Here is a 14,690-nt window from a genome sequence, read left to right on the forward strand (position 1 = left end):
TTAGAATTTTATCTCCTAGGTGTCTTCACTGTATAGATGGCATAGGAGAAGGCAGAGACTCCTGACTGGAAATCAGAACAACTCTGCTTCTGTTAGGGTACCAATAGTAGAGTGCACCAGTCTCTGGTGTCTTCATTTAGAGAACAGTGGTCTGTGTATAGCTAGCTCATAGGGTTACTATGGGAGTGCCTGATAACATGCATGGAAGTGCTTCTCCGCACTTGCAGGGATAGACAAGACAGCTCCAGAGGAAGATTGATGATTATCCTCACTGGAAGATGCAGATATCATAAGCTACAAGGAAGTTACTTGGCCTTCATAGACTGTCCCTTTCTTAAGTCTCACACTGCTGCATCAAACTCACTACACTTCTTTGAAGGCTCACGTTGGAACTCAGAGTGGAGGCCAGGCCCTAGCCTTGTCTGCTCGAGGGAAAAGCTCCTAGGGACCGAGTGTCAGAGGAGGCGGGGAAAACTCTGGCAAGCGTGAGACCCATGGGTGCTCCTGGCCTTCCTTGCAGACATCTTCCCGCAGCCGGACCTGACTGACGATGGGCTGGCCCGGCCCGTGCTGGCTGGGATAGTGGCCACCATCTGCTTCCTGGCGGCTGCCATCCTCTTCAGCACTCTGGCTGCCTGCTTTGTCAACAAGCAGCGCAAACGCAAACTCAAGCGGAAGAAAGGTAGGTGCTTGTCTCCTCTCCTTGCCTGGCCGAGGTCAGATGTTCTCTAGCGGGAGGTGGGCAGACCACTGATGGTATTTCTCCTCTGGAAACAGACACACTGGGATCTTGCAGGCAGAGCGGCTGGTGGGATTGGATTTCATCTTTAAGATATTTTTCTTCATTTCTGGAAAATTCCATACATGTTATTTTGATCTTTTCCCTCCCCACATACCTCAAACTCTCTTCAGAACCCACCAGCCCCAGCCTGCTCCCAACTTCGTATCTTTTAATTTATTACTACTACTACTACTACTACTACTACTATGACACAGAGGATCTTGCTGTATAGACCAGGCGTGCTCCAATCTCGAGATTCTCTTGCCTCAGCCTTCCAAGTGCCTGTATTAGAGGCATGTGCCTCCATGCCCAGTGGGGCTTGATTTGAAAGGGAGAAAGAGAGAGCAAGGGTGTTGGAGGGAAGAGGATGGGCCAGGGATACAGGGAAAAAGGGCCTGGTGGTTGTGTGGTCTCTTAGCTGGGCATTGAGCTGCCAGGCAAGTGGAGCCTTTCCTCTGTGAGTTTATATCAGGCGTCTGTGTTGATCCTGGGCTATGGAGTACTGTGTGTGTGTGTGTGTGTGTGTGTGTGTGTGTTGTGTGTGTATGGGGGCTCAGGTCTCTTCCTTTTTTCTTTTCCCCTTCCAGATCCTCCGCTCTCCATCACTCACTGTAGGAAGAGTCTTGAGTCTCCGTAAGTGTCTCTGGCTGTTGGGGGTCTGTAGGTAAAACAGGGAGCCTGGACATAGGTAAACTACTAGCTGTAGTTGACCGCATCTCCCTAGGGTATTTTATACCTGCTGATTTGGCCTATCCATTTTAAGTTGCCCACAGGGATTGAGGGTATGTAGTATATAGACAATTCAAGCTTGCGGCGCATCTGCTTAGCCTTGCACTGTTATATCTATAATGTTTTTTGGTCCTTTGCTAGAGTCAGCATTAATATTAGCTTGCCTCTCTGAACAACTAGAGAATAAAATTGGAGTTGTACATAGGCAGGGTGTACCAAATTTAGGGGCAAGCCAGTAGAAAAGCAGCGGTGTTCATTCCAAAAATGGATGATACGTGTCTAGACAATTGAGAGAGTTGGCCAGAATTTCCAAACTGTTCAGCCCATCCATGCCTGTTTCCCTTAGGGTCACTGTAAAGACAATGAGAAGAAGCTGAAGGCAGTGTATAGCACCCCTTAGCACCTTCTATTTGTTACACTTACAGCTTGTCCTCTGGCAAGGTGAGTCCTGAGAGCATCCGCACACTCCGTGCCCCGTCTGAATCCTCTGATGACCAGGGCCAGCCTGCGGCTAAGAGGATGCTGAGCCCTACAAGGGAGAAAGAGCTGTCCCTGTACAAAAAAACCAAGAGGGCTATCAGCAGCAGGAAGTATAGTGTGGCCAAGGCTGAGGCTGAAGCTGAGGCCACCACACCCATTGAACTGATCAGTAGAGGCCCGGATGGCCGCTTTGTCATGGGCCCCTCGGAGATGGAGCCCTCTGTGAAGGGCCGGCGAATTGAGGGCTTCCCCTTCGCTGAGGAGACGGACATGTACCCTGAGTTCCGGCAGTCAGATGAGGAGAATGAAGACCCACTGGTGCCCACATCTGTGGCTGCTCTGAAGCCTCAGCTGACCCCTATGTCTTCCAGCCAGGACTCTTACCTGCCACCACCAGCATACAGTCCTCGGTTCCAGCCTCGTGGGCTCGAGGGCCCAACTGGACTGGGAGGACGACTCCAGGCTACTGGCCAAGCGAGGCCTCCTGCCCCTCGGCCCTTCCAGCACGGCCAGTATTATGGGTACCTCAGCAGCAGCAGCCCTGGGGAGGTGGAGCCTCCACCCTTCTATATGCCAGAAGTGGGCAGCCCCTTGAGCTCAGTCATGTCATCCCCACCCCTGCACACTGAGGGGCCTTTTGGCCACCCCACCATCCCCGAGGAAAACGGAGAGAATGCTTCTAACAGCACTTTGCCCTTGACTCAGACACCTACAGGAGGGCGCTCCCCTGAGCCCTGGGGCCGGCCAGAATTTCCCTTTGGGGGACTGGAGACCCCAGCTATGATGTTCCCCCACCAGCTGCACCCCTGTGATGTGGCTGAGAGTTTGCAGACCAAGGCCTGCCTGCCCCGAGGACTGCCCCCAACCCCGCTCCAGGTGCCTGCAGCCTATCCAGGCATGCTATCTCTGGAGGCACCAAAGGGCTGGGTAGGCAAGTCACCTGGCAGGGGTCCCATCCCGGCGCCCCCTGCCACCAAGTGGCAGGAAAGACCTATGCAACCTCTGGTCAGCCAAGGGCAGTTAAGACATACCAGCCAAGGTATGGGGATACCAGTGTTGCCTTACCCGGAGCCAGCCGAGCCCGGGGGGCACGGTGGCCCCAGCACATTTGGCCTGGACACCCGGTGGTATGAGCCCCAGCCCCGGCCCCGGCCCAGCCCCCGGCAGGCCCGGCGTGCCGAGCCCAGTTTACATCAAGTGGTGCTACAGCCCTCTCGGCTCTCACCTCTGACCCAAAGCCCCCTTAGTTCCCGCACTGGCTCGCCTGAGCTCGCTGCTCGTGCCCGACCTCGACCAGGCCTCCTGCAGCAGGCAGAGATGTCAGAGATCACCCTGCAGCCGCCAGCCGCGGTCAGCTTCTCTCGCAAGTCAACGCCGTCATCCACGGGATCTCCTTCACAGAGCAGCCGCAGTGGGAGCCCCAGCTACAGGCCCACAATGGGCTTCACTACTCTGGCCACAGGCTATCCTTCTCCTCCACCTGGTCCTGCCCCTCCGGCACCTGGAGACAACTTGGATGTGTTTGGACAGACGCCTTCTCCTCGGAGGATGGGGGAGGAGCCACTCCGGCCAGAGCCCCCAACAACCTTACCTACTTCAGGGTGAGTGTAACCCACTGTCTCTAGCCCACTTCTGGTCAGTCTCCCCATGCCTTATCCTGTCCTCTACCTCTCTGTCATCCCAGTAATGGGGCTTGTTTGGGACACACTGTGGCACCCCTGGGAGAGGAGTTCTGGCCACACATTGGCAGAGCATCTTCACTGAGATGGATGGGCTTCGCTGCTGGCATCCTGCCGGGCGCTTCAGGAGTCTCCTCACCCAGCCCAGAGTTCTGTGAAGGCTCTCCTTGTACCAGGAATGAGGGGAAGGGGGAGGAACAGCGTAGCAGTCAGTGATTCCTGTGAAAGCGGCCCGCGATGTTGAGGCTGGGCCACAGCCCTGTGATCCTGGTGTTGGATAGTGCTGCCTGCAAATCTTGTGTCTCTGCTTGTGTAACCACTCCACACCAAGCACCACTGATCTGAGGCCCCGTGCACTCAAATACCTGCTCCTTAGCGTGCCTAGTAAGTGCTGGACTCCAAGGCCCTGTCCTTAGTCTCTCCAGGAAGGTGTCCCTGGAGGCTGAGAACAAGCTCAGACCTGTGTGTGGGGAGCCATATCCCCGCCCACCTATATATGCCTCACAGGAAGCTACAGAGACAGACAGACAGACAAGCTCCCGTGATCTGCCCGTCTGAGAGAGCACACGCTGTACTGTAGCAGCTGGTATTCCAGGTACCAGTCGGCCTGGACGCCTGCCTGTGCCTCTTCCGTCCACCTGCCACTCCCCTTTCCTCTTAGCCTTTGTTTCTTTCCAAGTCATTCGTCTTCCTCTTTTCCTTCTCCACTGCCTGAGGTTGACCTAGTTTGCTCTGAAGAGCCTGCCCTGCCTCTCTTGTGCGTACCCTGCCCTCTTTCCTTGCCTTCCCTCATCCTTTCTCCCTGCTCTTTCTCAGTCTTTCTCTTGGGTTTAGTACCTTTGGCCTCTGTCTTGATGTGGCCTGTGGAGGGGAGCAGAGTTCCAGAGTAGGCTGTCCTGGTGGTGGGGGCTATCGGGGATGGGAGGTAGCTGGAGAGGAGAGAACCTGGCCTTCCCCCTCCCACCACCGTGGTCGCTGGAAAGAAACCGCAAGCTTACCTCGGTGCCAAGGTGGGCGCTCTTGCAGAGCAGGCTGTGTGGGGATCCACCAGGTTAGCTAAGCCTCCCCGCCTCTGTCTGCAGGAGATGTCATCACGTCCTGACTGTACCTTATACAGCCTGCTCACCTTCTCTGTTCCATCCATGCCTTCGGCTCTCTGGCTCTCTCTTTTCCCTCACCCACTCTCTGACCTCGCCTGTGGGTCTCTGCTCACTCTGCCCCCTCCTCCCCTCTGGGTGTGCGTGGGTGGTTCATCTGGCTGGTGTTGGTAACTGCTTTGTTTCTGATTATCTCAGCTATCTGGGCAGTGTTGTCGAGACAAGCCTCTCCTCGGCTCAATAGGTAAGGGAGCTCTTCGGTGGGGCGGGGCGGGGTGGGCAGGCGGATGGGGCTTCGGCAGGGCCATCGCTTCCAAAACAGGGGATCCGAAACATATCTCCTCATTGCCTCACCCAGGCAGCTGCTGCTCCTGGGTTCCCATGGCTTCTGGACTCCTCACATCGCATTGCTCAGGCCGCCGCTCCAGCTGCCCAGCTGGCCATGCTGGGGCACTGCCTAGCTTTTAACCTCCAAGCCCATACCAACCCCTCTAGAATGGGCTGCAGTTGTTCTCACTCAGACCCTTGCCATCCTTCTGCCAACGCCCTCATAGACCTCCGTAGCATCTCCAGGACCCTGCATGAATCCCAAGGGAGCCAGAATTTCCATGATCAGCTTTGCATCTCTACCCTCGGAGACCTGTTTGGGTCCCTGTGGGAATCCAGGGATCTCTCATCCTCCTCACTCCAGTGCTCTGTTTCCCCAGCAGACTCAGGGTAGTGTCCTCCCTGCCAGCCCCTCCCCCTAAACTCAGAGCTCTTCCTGGGGATCTTAATGACAGAGATCCCTCTTCCACAGCCACCTGGGGCCTCAGGCTCAGGTGGCTGTCAGCTCTTCAAAAGTAAGAGTGCAGCCACTTGCCGATGGTCCTTGCGTTCTGCAGTCCTTCTGTGGTTGTTGTGGTGGGACTGAAATGTAACCTGTCCATAGGGTCACATTGCTTTCAGGGTCCCTGCAGAAGCTGGTCCCCCCAACCCCCTTAAGTCGTGCTCTTGGGAAAAGGCCTTGGGAGAATTCATGGTAGGAAGAAGGGAGTTGCGTTGGCAGAAAGCTTAAAACCCTAGACATCAACACTGCTCTTCCCCAGGCATTGGTGGCTCCTCCAGCATCCTTCCAGGTGGAATCCAAAAGAGGGGGCTCCCAGTGAAGGGGCCAGGTATCTTTTAAAGATGCTTGGGACCCTCAGAGCTCCCTCTCTGTCAAGGCAAAATAAAGAGATGCTTATTTTTGCCATATGCGCCTTTGCCCATGCTTCAGGGCTGGCAAACTGCCCCCGCCCCCCGGATGGGAGAGTGGGAGGTTTTGTGTTGGTGCTTTGGCTTCCCAAGTGAGAAGCTACTTGGTTTCCTCCTCTCATATGCCATGAGAGGCTGTTCTTCTTAACTCAGGACTATAAATCTCATTGTGGCCTAAGAGAGGCCTCTCCTAAGGAGACTGCAGGGACATTTTTTTTATGACCTGCAGCTATAAAACTGTCACTATCCAAGAGGCCCTATGTGAGGCTGACTGTCAGCCTGCAGCTACCCGTGTTGACAGGATCGTATAGTTCTTGGGAGCTCACTTGCTTCTGGGGCCTCTTGTGGCTCCTTGGATGGATGGTACAGAGTGGGGAGAACAATTAACTTCCCTGCCATATGCTCCTGTACCCCACTGGTCGCTGGCATAGGTACACTGTTGCCCTCAGGTGTTTGGTAGATGTAGGACCGCTCTTACCCAGTTCCTGGAAAGTGTGATTTCTGTTTTCCCCCAACTCAACTGACTCTGTCTTTCCCAATGTCTTCCCTATATCAGATCTGAGAGAACCAAGCCACATTATTATGGTGGCAAACCCAGAAACCAGGGATAGCAGTGAGGGACAGTTGTTCCTCTCCTAGGCTTGGATAACATCTCCAGCCCAGAAGAATGAAGCCCTCTATGTTATCCAAGTTAGGTCTCTGTGGTGCTAGGCAACAGGGACCTCTGCTTATTCTCCCGCTTGCTGAGAGATTCCCTGGGGCACAGGAGTTGCTGGGCCATGGGGAAGCTGTGGCCCCTCTGTAGATGCTGTCTTCATGCTGTGCCTTTGCATGTGTCCCCTGGTCTTGCTTGGAGAAGCTGTGATGCGTCTTGTCTGCATTTGTCCTTGCTTTGTTTCTTCTCCCTTCAGTTTCTCTCCTTTCCTCCCGCTCATTCCTTTTGTCATTCCCCCACCCTGTCCTCTTTTTCTGTCTTCTCTCTTTGTCCTCTTCCCAGCTTCCATGTCGGAATGGGGAGTTGCAGTATGTGGATCTCTTCTGTGGGTGCCTGGGGCCCGGCTACTCACTCAGCGTTCTTCTGATGCCGACAGTACTCTGTTGACTCCATTTCCCCTTACTACCTTCTGTGCCCTCTGTGATGCAGGGGGCTGGAAAGCCTAACAATCTCCTTTGATTAGGTGTACCGTAGGAGGGAGTCCTCATTTGGACACAAGCCTTTCCTGAGGCCCGAGGTAAAACACTGAGCCTGCATCCTGCCCCTATGAGAGAGGGCTGGCTTAATGCTAGCTTGTGAATTCCTGTCTGTCTGTCCGGGCACCTTTTCCTTGGCTATGATACGAATTTGAACAGCTTTCCCCATTCTTTCACCCATGGTGAGGGAGGGCACAGAGAGAGTGCTCTCACCTTTTCCCTGGCTATGATACTTACTTGAATAGATTTCCCCATTCTTTTACCCATGGTGAGGGAGGCGGCCTCCAAGTTACTTCTTTCTACTACCTGGGGGGTAATGGAGAACCCTGTTGCTTTAGTTGACTTTTCTGTTGCTGTCATAAGCAGTGTAACCAAAAACAACTTTGGGGAGGAAAGGGTTTATCTGGCTTACAAATTACAGTACATCCTTCTGGGATGTCAGGCCAAAAGCTCAAGGGAGGAACCTGGAGGCAGGAACAGAAGCAGAGACTATGGAAGGACACTGCTTACTGGCTTGCTCCCAGGGTCATGTTCAGTGGCTTTTCTTATAAAGGCCAGGAGGCCTACCTCCATAGGAATGGTTCCATCCACAGTGGACTGTACCCACCTTAGTAGTCAAGAAAATGCCCTGGCTACCTAATGCCTGCAGGCTGATCTCATAGAGGCAGTTCTTCACTCCAGGTTCCTTTTTCCCAGGTATCTCAGGAATTGCTGTCACATGTGTCTCTATGGCTAGTTCTTAGGACACTAAAGCAAGGTAATAGGCAGCTGGATTTTGACTTTCCTGGCCCAAATTGTAAGCCTGCCACCTCTTTCCTCAGCTATGCCAGGGAGCAGGGTACCAGGCAGATAAGACTGATACCCTGATAAGATATGGGGCTGAGTGAGTGGGGTGGGAATTTTGTGTGGACTGGCATGAGAAAGGATTTTTAAAGTGAATGTTGACAGTTTTTGGTGATTCAGAGCTGCGAGGAACATCACTGGATCACAGAACTGGCATTTGCATGAAATGAGAGACCAGAAAAGCTTATAGGCTTGGAGGTCTTTGTCTGGGTCATCTCCTGAGAGAAGGGAACTGAAGTTTGCAGCATTCGTGTATGTGCAGACAAGTTGAGACTGAGCAGTGGGAGAACTGAGCCTCACCTTGGGAGACCAGGGTTGGAGTCTCTTGTGACCACCTCGCCTCCAGGTCCAGTTCAGGTTTACTGGGGAGCTTTATTGCACAGTTACAAGTTCTTCACCTGCTTCCTGTCCCAAACACCAATACCAAAAGTTTCAAAGCTGGAACAGTGTCAGATAGACTTAGGATTGACATGGGACACAGTTATCCATCCTAAAAATGGGAGGCGGGCTACCAGAGGGCTCTTGTGGCTGTTCATAATGTCCACTGAATGATATTTCATGTCTTTTCTTTATAGCTCACTCAAAACAGGTCCGTTATGTCTTCCCTCTCTTCCCACCTGTCCTGCCAGAGACTTGCTTTTATTTTTGCCTATGGTCTTAGGAAGTATACCCTGGTGCCTCCAGGAGGCACCATCTGCTGTACTGTGGTGTCTTGAGTCCTGGGCTGGGAGCTCAGGCGGGTGGGCAGCAGGGATCATGGAAGGGCTGGAGCGTGGTTGCCTCTCAAGTGAAAAGTTTTCTCTTTCTCTGTGGATCGTTGTTGTTTGGGAGTTTGTGCCTGAAGACCTTAGCAGTTTGCCTCATGCTTGGACTGTCTTACTCTGCCTGTGACACTGGAGCAGAGAGCATCGTGGGTCAGGGAAGGTTTGTTTGGTCTATAATAGCCTCTGTACCCATTTTACTTAAGGAGCAGTTTAGCATAATCCTGAAGTGTCTGTGTGATTGTATCTGGCTAAGTTGTTCCCCCTCACTAAAGTTGAGTGTTTCCATCTGGAATATGGCTAGTGTAGTCTCTGCCTCTTAGACCCATTACAAGACATGTGCCTGGCATGGTAAGTGGTGAGTGCATGTTATATAATATAAATGATATTAGTAATAATATGCTAATTATGTTGTTGGTATCTCACCCCCTGAAAGTTCCATCTGCCTTGAAGAATCCTTGGGAATTTTCAGGGGTGCTCTGTACCAGCTTCTTCTCTCACCTGTGCCCAGTCCCCACTGCAGAGGAATCCCGTTGTGGTTGGCTGGATTGGCACTGACTTTTGGACTCACAGCTATTCTGTGGGGCATATAGAAAGTGGTTTCATCTTTCCTCTGGCTATAGTGTTAGTGAATTATTTATCCCATCCTACCATCCACAGTAAAAGAGAGGAAGCCCCACCTATGTTTCTCCTTCTGCCCATTGGCTAGGATATGAGGGAGAACTGTGCTGTAACTGTGGGGTGTCAAGGGTAGTTTGCTATCACATGTCTCCTCTGACTACATATATCACCTCACGAGGCTTTCTTGACTGCTGGCCAGGATCTGGAGTAGAGACGGCAAATGGTGGTGAATTCATGTTCTTGGTTTTCTTATCAGGCAACACAAAGAACATTGTCCATGTTAAGAAGGGGTGATGCAGGCTCCCTCGAAAATCCCTTCTAACTTTTGGGGAAGATCTCTGGGTAGAGCTGAGTTAAGAGTAGAGAAGGGGATTGGAGACTGGCATATTGGGTTGTTGCGGGGACTTGCTTACACTGTGGACTAGACTGTTCTTCCACGGGACATGAGTACTTGTGTGGTTTGTAGAGATGCTGTGGGGTCTAGGAAAGGTTTGCCTCTGACTTGAACTTGAGAGGATTTCTTGATATTCAATGCACTGAAAGATGTTTGGAGCAAATGGCATCCATCAGGGAGGATGGAGGTTCCTTTCATTGCCAGTTACTTCCAGAGATCAGAGGCTTACTAACCATGAGTCTGTAAGTTCCTTCCTCCTAGTGCTTGCAGAGGCCTTCCATGTTGGGGAAATGCTAAGTCTTTTCATTCCTTTCTCTTTGCTCCCCTTCCCCTCTGATAGCTTGTGGACCTCTGAGAACTTCTTTGGCTCTTACAGAACTATCAGAGTGTCTTTTTTTTTTTTTTTAAACTAGGATTTGCTAAAACCTTACTGTGATGGATGTGGGGGAGGGAGATAAGCAGCTTGGGGACAGAAGAGAGTCACCTTTGTCTACCATGGCCCTAGAATGTCCTACCTTACCTGGTCTCATCCCAATATCAGTGTTTGTGGGAAGAAAGCATGTCCCTCCTGTCTCTTGCCCTCTTTGTTCCTCAGGCTCCACGTTGCCTTACTTTGAGAAAAACTGAGATGGATAACATGTCTTCTCCATTTCCTTCTTTTATGACTCTTGAAAGCTCTCTCTCTAGGCACAGTGTCACATACTGCGCTCTTCTCAGTTCATTTTGGTGTCCTTAGGTGACACACTCTATCCATCCCATAACTGGGTGGAGAAAGAAGGGTCAACATATAGGAGTCTCCTCTCCCAACAATCTCAACATTTAGGTTGAGTCATAAGATACAGAACTTGATGGAGACCGTTGACCCACAGCAAGGACTTTGTGGGGGCATAAGATTTGAATACTCAGTCCTGTCATAATCTACGTCTACTCTCTTCTGTTTTCTTATGAGACTGAGGAGCTCCCAGCCTCGTCTGCAGAGTGCTGTGCACACATGTCTGCTGTTGTTAATGTGTCACAGCCGTTAGCTGTGAGGTTCTGGATGAATCTTATAGATGGAGGGAGTGGCTCTGTGAAGTTGGGCTCTGCAGCGCTCACACCTCACTGGGCATTGGCTACTCACTTGCCCCTTCCTGTCTCTGGACACGGAGGCAGCTTGTTGGGACTGGAATTGCTTGCCTCCCGCTTTAATCTGTTCTTCCATTTTTACTTTAAGGTCTTGATGATGGTGAGTTCTAGGAACTGACTCTTCTTGGGCACTTGCTTGTCCCAGCCAAAGTGATGTGTGGTGGGCTTACATTAAAGTCTCTCTCTCCTTTCCTAGGGTCTTCTGATTGCTCCCCAGGTTGGTTCCCACCTGAGATAGGCCTCCTGCTGCTGGAGCTTTCTATTGGGTTTCTCCTTTCAGGAGCAATAGGAAGGCAAGTGTCCAGGAGTGATCATGGACACCCCGGACTCCATCCCTGGCCTCCATCCTTCTCTGGGCAGTCCTTTGGCTTTCTTCCAGCCCTCTTCAAAGGCTCCTTTCTGGGAGCTGACCTGTGCCTCTCTAATTGTTCCTTGCAGAATACTTCCACCTGCACCCGGGAACGCTGCTGTGCCTGAGAGGCTGGAGGCTCTGAGATACCAGCGGATAAAGAAGCCCAAAAAGTCATCCAAGGGCTCTTCGAAGTCAAAGAAACGATCCGGTAAATGGTGGGAAGTGCCACTCGTCTTTCCACCGTGCTTTCCCATTTGATGAGGACTGCGGGCCCAGGATCCCAACCTTGGTGTTCTCTAGAAGTGCTACTAGCTTCTCTTGTTCTTGATTTCCCTTTAAACATTTCGTTTTTAATAGCGCACAGATGGTTTTCATGTAAAAACACAAGAAAGATATCTGTTTGCTTTCCCTTCCCGGTTCATCTCCTCCCACCTGCGGAGCCATTGCTCTGAGGTTCCGTGTACCTGTAGAGCCTTTTCTGTTACTCTCAACTTTAGCAAGTACACCATAATGTTTCAGCATGTTTTTTGAGCAACTTAAGTAGTATCCTATTCTTCCCATTCTGCAGCACACCTTGCTGTTATCCCTGTCTCCTTGTATGATTCTCCTTTACCATTTCAAGTCCTCTAGTTGATCACAGGGCAGGCATGGGCTCATGCGGCATGGGCCAGGACTGCCTCTGTACTGACTAACCTTTTCTAAGGAGAGAGACTGAAATCTCCTTGTCTCTTAAAGGGTACTTCCATTGCAATATATTTGATACAAGGGGTGATGGGTAGCTTATGAAATAGTGCAAGAAGAATTGAGCCTTCCTTTAGAAGAGCAGTTGATGTTTATCAGACATTCTCTTTCTGCCAGTGTTTGTAGGAATGTTACGAGAGCCTGTCCAGGAAGAGTGGTCAGCAGTTTTCTTTGCAGATCTTTGGTGACTACTGCCGAGCAACTGTCTTAATAAGCCATGTGGTGGAAAAGTCTTTCCAGAGGCTAAGCTCATGAACTCATTGATGACTTAGCCCTTGGCTGTGGCTAGTTTCCTATCAGTTTGTGGATGACAATACAAAGGCAGAGAAAAAGAAAAATGATCTCATTGTTGTTTTGAAACAGGGCCTGGCTAGATAGCTTAGGCTGGTCTGAAACTATCTGTGTAGCTTAGGCTGGCCCTGACCTTTTGGTCTTCTTACTTCTACCTTTTGATGGCTAGGATTATAGGTGGATGCTGCCATGTTCAGCAAAAATTAACTCTCCGAGGCTTGGGTCGTGATGAATTCAAAGCTCAATTTAAACTCATTCAATTTAAACATATACATAATACATCATACACACATATGTACATATTTCTTTTGTGTATGCATGTGTATCATTTAATGATAGGAACACATTCTGAGAATTGCACCATTAGATGATTTGGGTACTGTATGAACATTGCAGACCATGCTTGTATTGGCCATGACAGACACTATGGGACTGGTGTTGAATATATGAGCCTTCCTTGGTTAAAATACTGTTATGTAGTGTATAACTGTAAATTTTAATAAATACATTTCATCTCATTATTGTAGAATAGGCCACATCTCTCCTGTGCCCATCCTGTGTCCCTAGCTCTCAGGTGTCTGCCTTTAGCCCATGTGTTCTCCTTGAGTTCAAGTCTTGTATTTCCAGTTGACCATTGGACTTGGTCTTGCATGCTTCACAACTTGTAAGCTGTTTTTTATTATCCTCCTTAGACCCACCTCTCCCTACCCGTCCTCCATCTGTAAATGGTGCTGCTTTTTTCATGCTCAGCTTCTTCCCAGTCTTTTGCTCTTGTGACTCACACCTGATCCTCTTAGGGAGGTATGTTGGCTCAGCCTTTGCAATAGACCTTGCCTTCTTTGGTTGTCCTTGCTGTAAACATTGAAGCTCTGGTCCCTTTCTCTTCTTTTGGATTGTTGCAGTGCCTTGCAGCTGCCCACCTGCCCCATCTGCAATCTTACAGTATCCCAAAGAGGTGACAGCCTCTTAACTTGGGGCTTCTGCACTGGCTCTTCTTGTTGATGGCAGTCATTTTCATTTGGCTTTGGGGAGTAATCCTGGTTCAAGACTCCAGCCAGATATTAACACTTGGAGAGGCGGAAGCACGGCCCTGGCCCATTGGTACATTCATAATTTCGTCTTTCTTTGTGATTGCACTTGCAATGCCTGAGAATCCAGTTTCTGTCCTTACCTAGAGAGACAGCAATCACTCATTGACCACTTAGCCTTCGAGGATGACTGGTTTGCTATGAGTCTGTGAGTGGGAATATTGAGGCAGGAACGCTGAAGATTATTTTGTTATTGTTTGCAGACAAGGCCTTGCTGTGTAGCTCAGGCTGACCTGAAACTAGCCATGTCTGTGCTTAAACACTCCTTCCGCCCCTTGACTGCTAGGAGAGCAGCCAGAGTGAGCGGTAGAGATTTTACAGCTCTTTTACCCCACATACATGTTTATATACACATAAGCACCAACACATACTTACGTTTTCACACAAAAATCTTGTAAAAGCTTTGCCTTGCAACAGGAAATTTAAACTCTGTGGACATAACTGTCATCTCTCTCTCTCGGGCATGCTGTGTTTGCTCTTCTCTTGTCTTCTCTTCTCATATCTTCTCTTCTTTTCTTTCTTTCTTTCTTTCTTTTTTTTTTAGAGGCAGATTCCAATATATACCCTAGGCTGTCCTCAAATTCATAATCCTATTGTCTGAATCTTCCAAGTATGAGGATCACATGTACCACCATAGTGGCTTACACCTTCTCTTAACTTGGGGCTTCTGCACTGGCTCTTCTTGTAGATGGTAGTCATTTTCATTTGGCTTTGGGGAATAATTCTGGTTCAAGACTCCAGCCAGATATTAACACTTGGAGAGGTGGAAGCAGGGCCCTGGCCATTGGTACATTCATAATTTCGTCTTTCTTTGTGATTGCACTTGCAATGTCTGAGAATCCAGTTTCTGTCCTTACCTAGAGAGACAGCAATCACTCAATGTCTGAGAATCCAGTTTCTGTATCTTTCAAATCTTGACAGTTTGTCTCTTCCTGCCTACCTCTATGTGAAGTATAATCTAGAAAACAAAACCTTCCCCCTGTATCTCTAGAAGGGCCATGAGGCAGAGGACTAGCCCTGGCAGTGGAAGTTGTGTGCAGGCCTGACTGTCGCTTATGATTGAAGTCTCGTGTAATGTCTGTCATTGCTTGGAGTAGATGAGAGAGAGAGAGAGAGAGAGAGAGTGGAGTTCTGCTTCTTGCCACCTAGAGTGCCACCTGGTATCCAGGAGGCATAACACAACAAATACTTGTAGACTGGTCGCTAAAACAGCGTGATCATTGAGATCCGTGAACTCATAGAAGAGAAAATACCTACTTTACTCTGTTGACTCCAGGCTGG

General features: G+C 50.2%; 1 protein-coding gene across 6 annotated transcripts in view; it reads left to right on the forward strand.

Annotated features, from left to right (window-relative positions):
• Igsf9b (immunoglobulin superfamily member 9B) overlaps nucleotides 1-14,690 on the forward strand; it is a 53,365-nt gene that overhangs the window by 31,437 nt on the left and 7,238 nt on the right. For 3 of the 6 annotated variants that reach the window (XM_031343759.1, XM_031343760.1, XM_031343764.1), the window contains exons 16-19: nucleotides 521-682; nucleotides 1,369-1,414; nucleotides 1,936-3,591; nucleotides 11,376-11,497. In XM_031343759.1, coding sequence (XP_031199619.1) covers nucleotides 521-682; nucleotides 1,369-1,414; nucleotides 1,936-3,591; nucleotides 11,376-11,497 — 1,986 coding nt within the window. Of the gene's footprint in view, nucleotides 1-520; nucleotides 683-1,368; nucleotides 1,415-1,935; nucleotides 3,592-4,964; nucleotides 5,011-11,375; nucleotides 11,498-14,690 lie in introns of those variants that run through there. The other 3 variants (XM_031343762.1, XM_031343763.1, XM_031343761.1) reach the window with 3 other exon arrangements.

The sequence above is a fragment of the Mastomys coucha genome, unplaced genomic scaffold (assembly GCF_008632895.1).
Source record: "Mastomys coucha isolate ucsf_1 unplaced genomic scaffold, UCSF_Mcou_1 pScaffold23, whole genome shotgun sequence".
NCBI classification, from domain to species: Eukaryota; Metazoa; Chordata; class Mammalia; order Rodentia; family Muridae; genus Mastomys; species Mastomys coucha.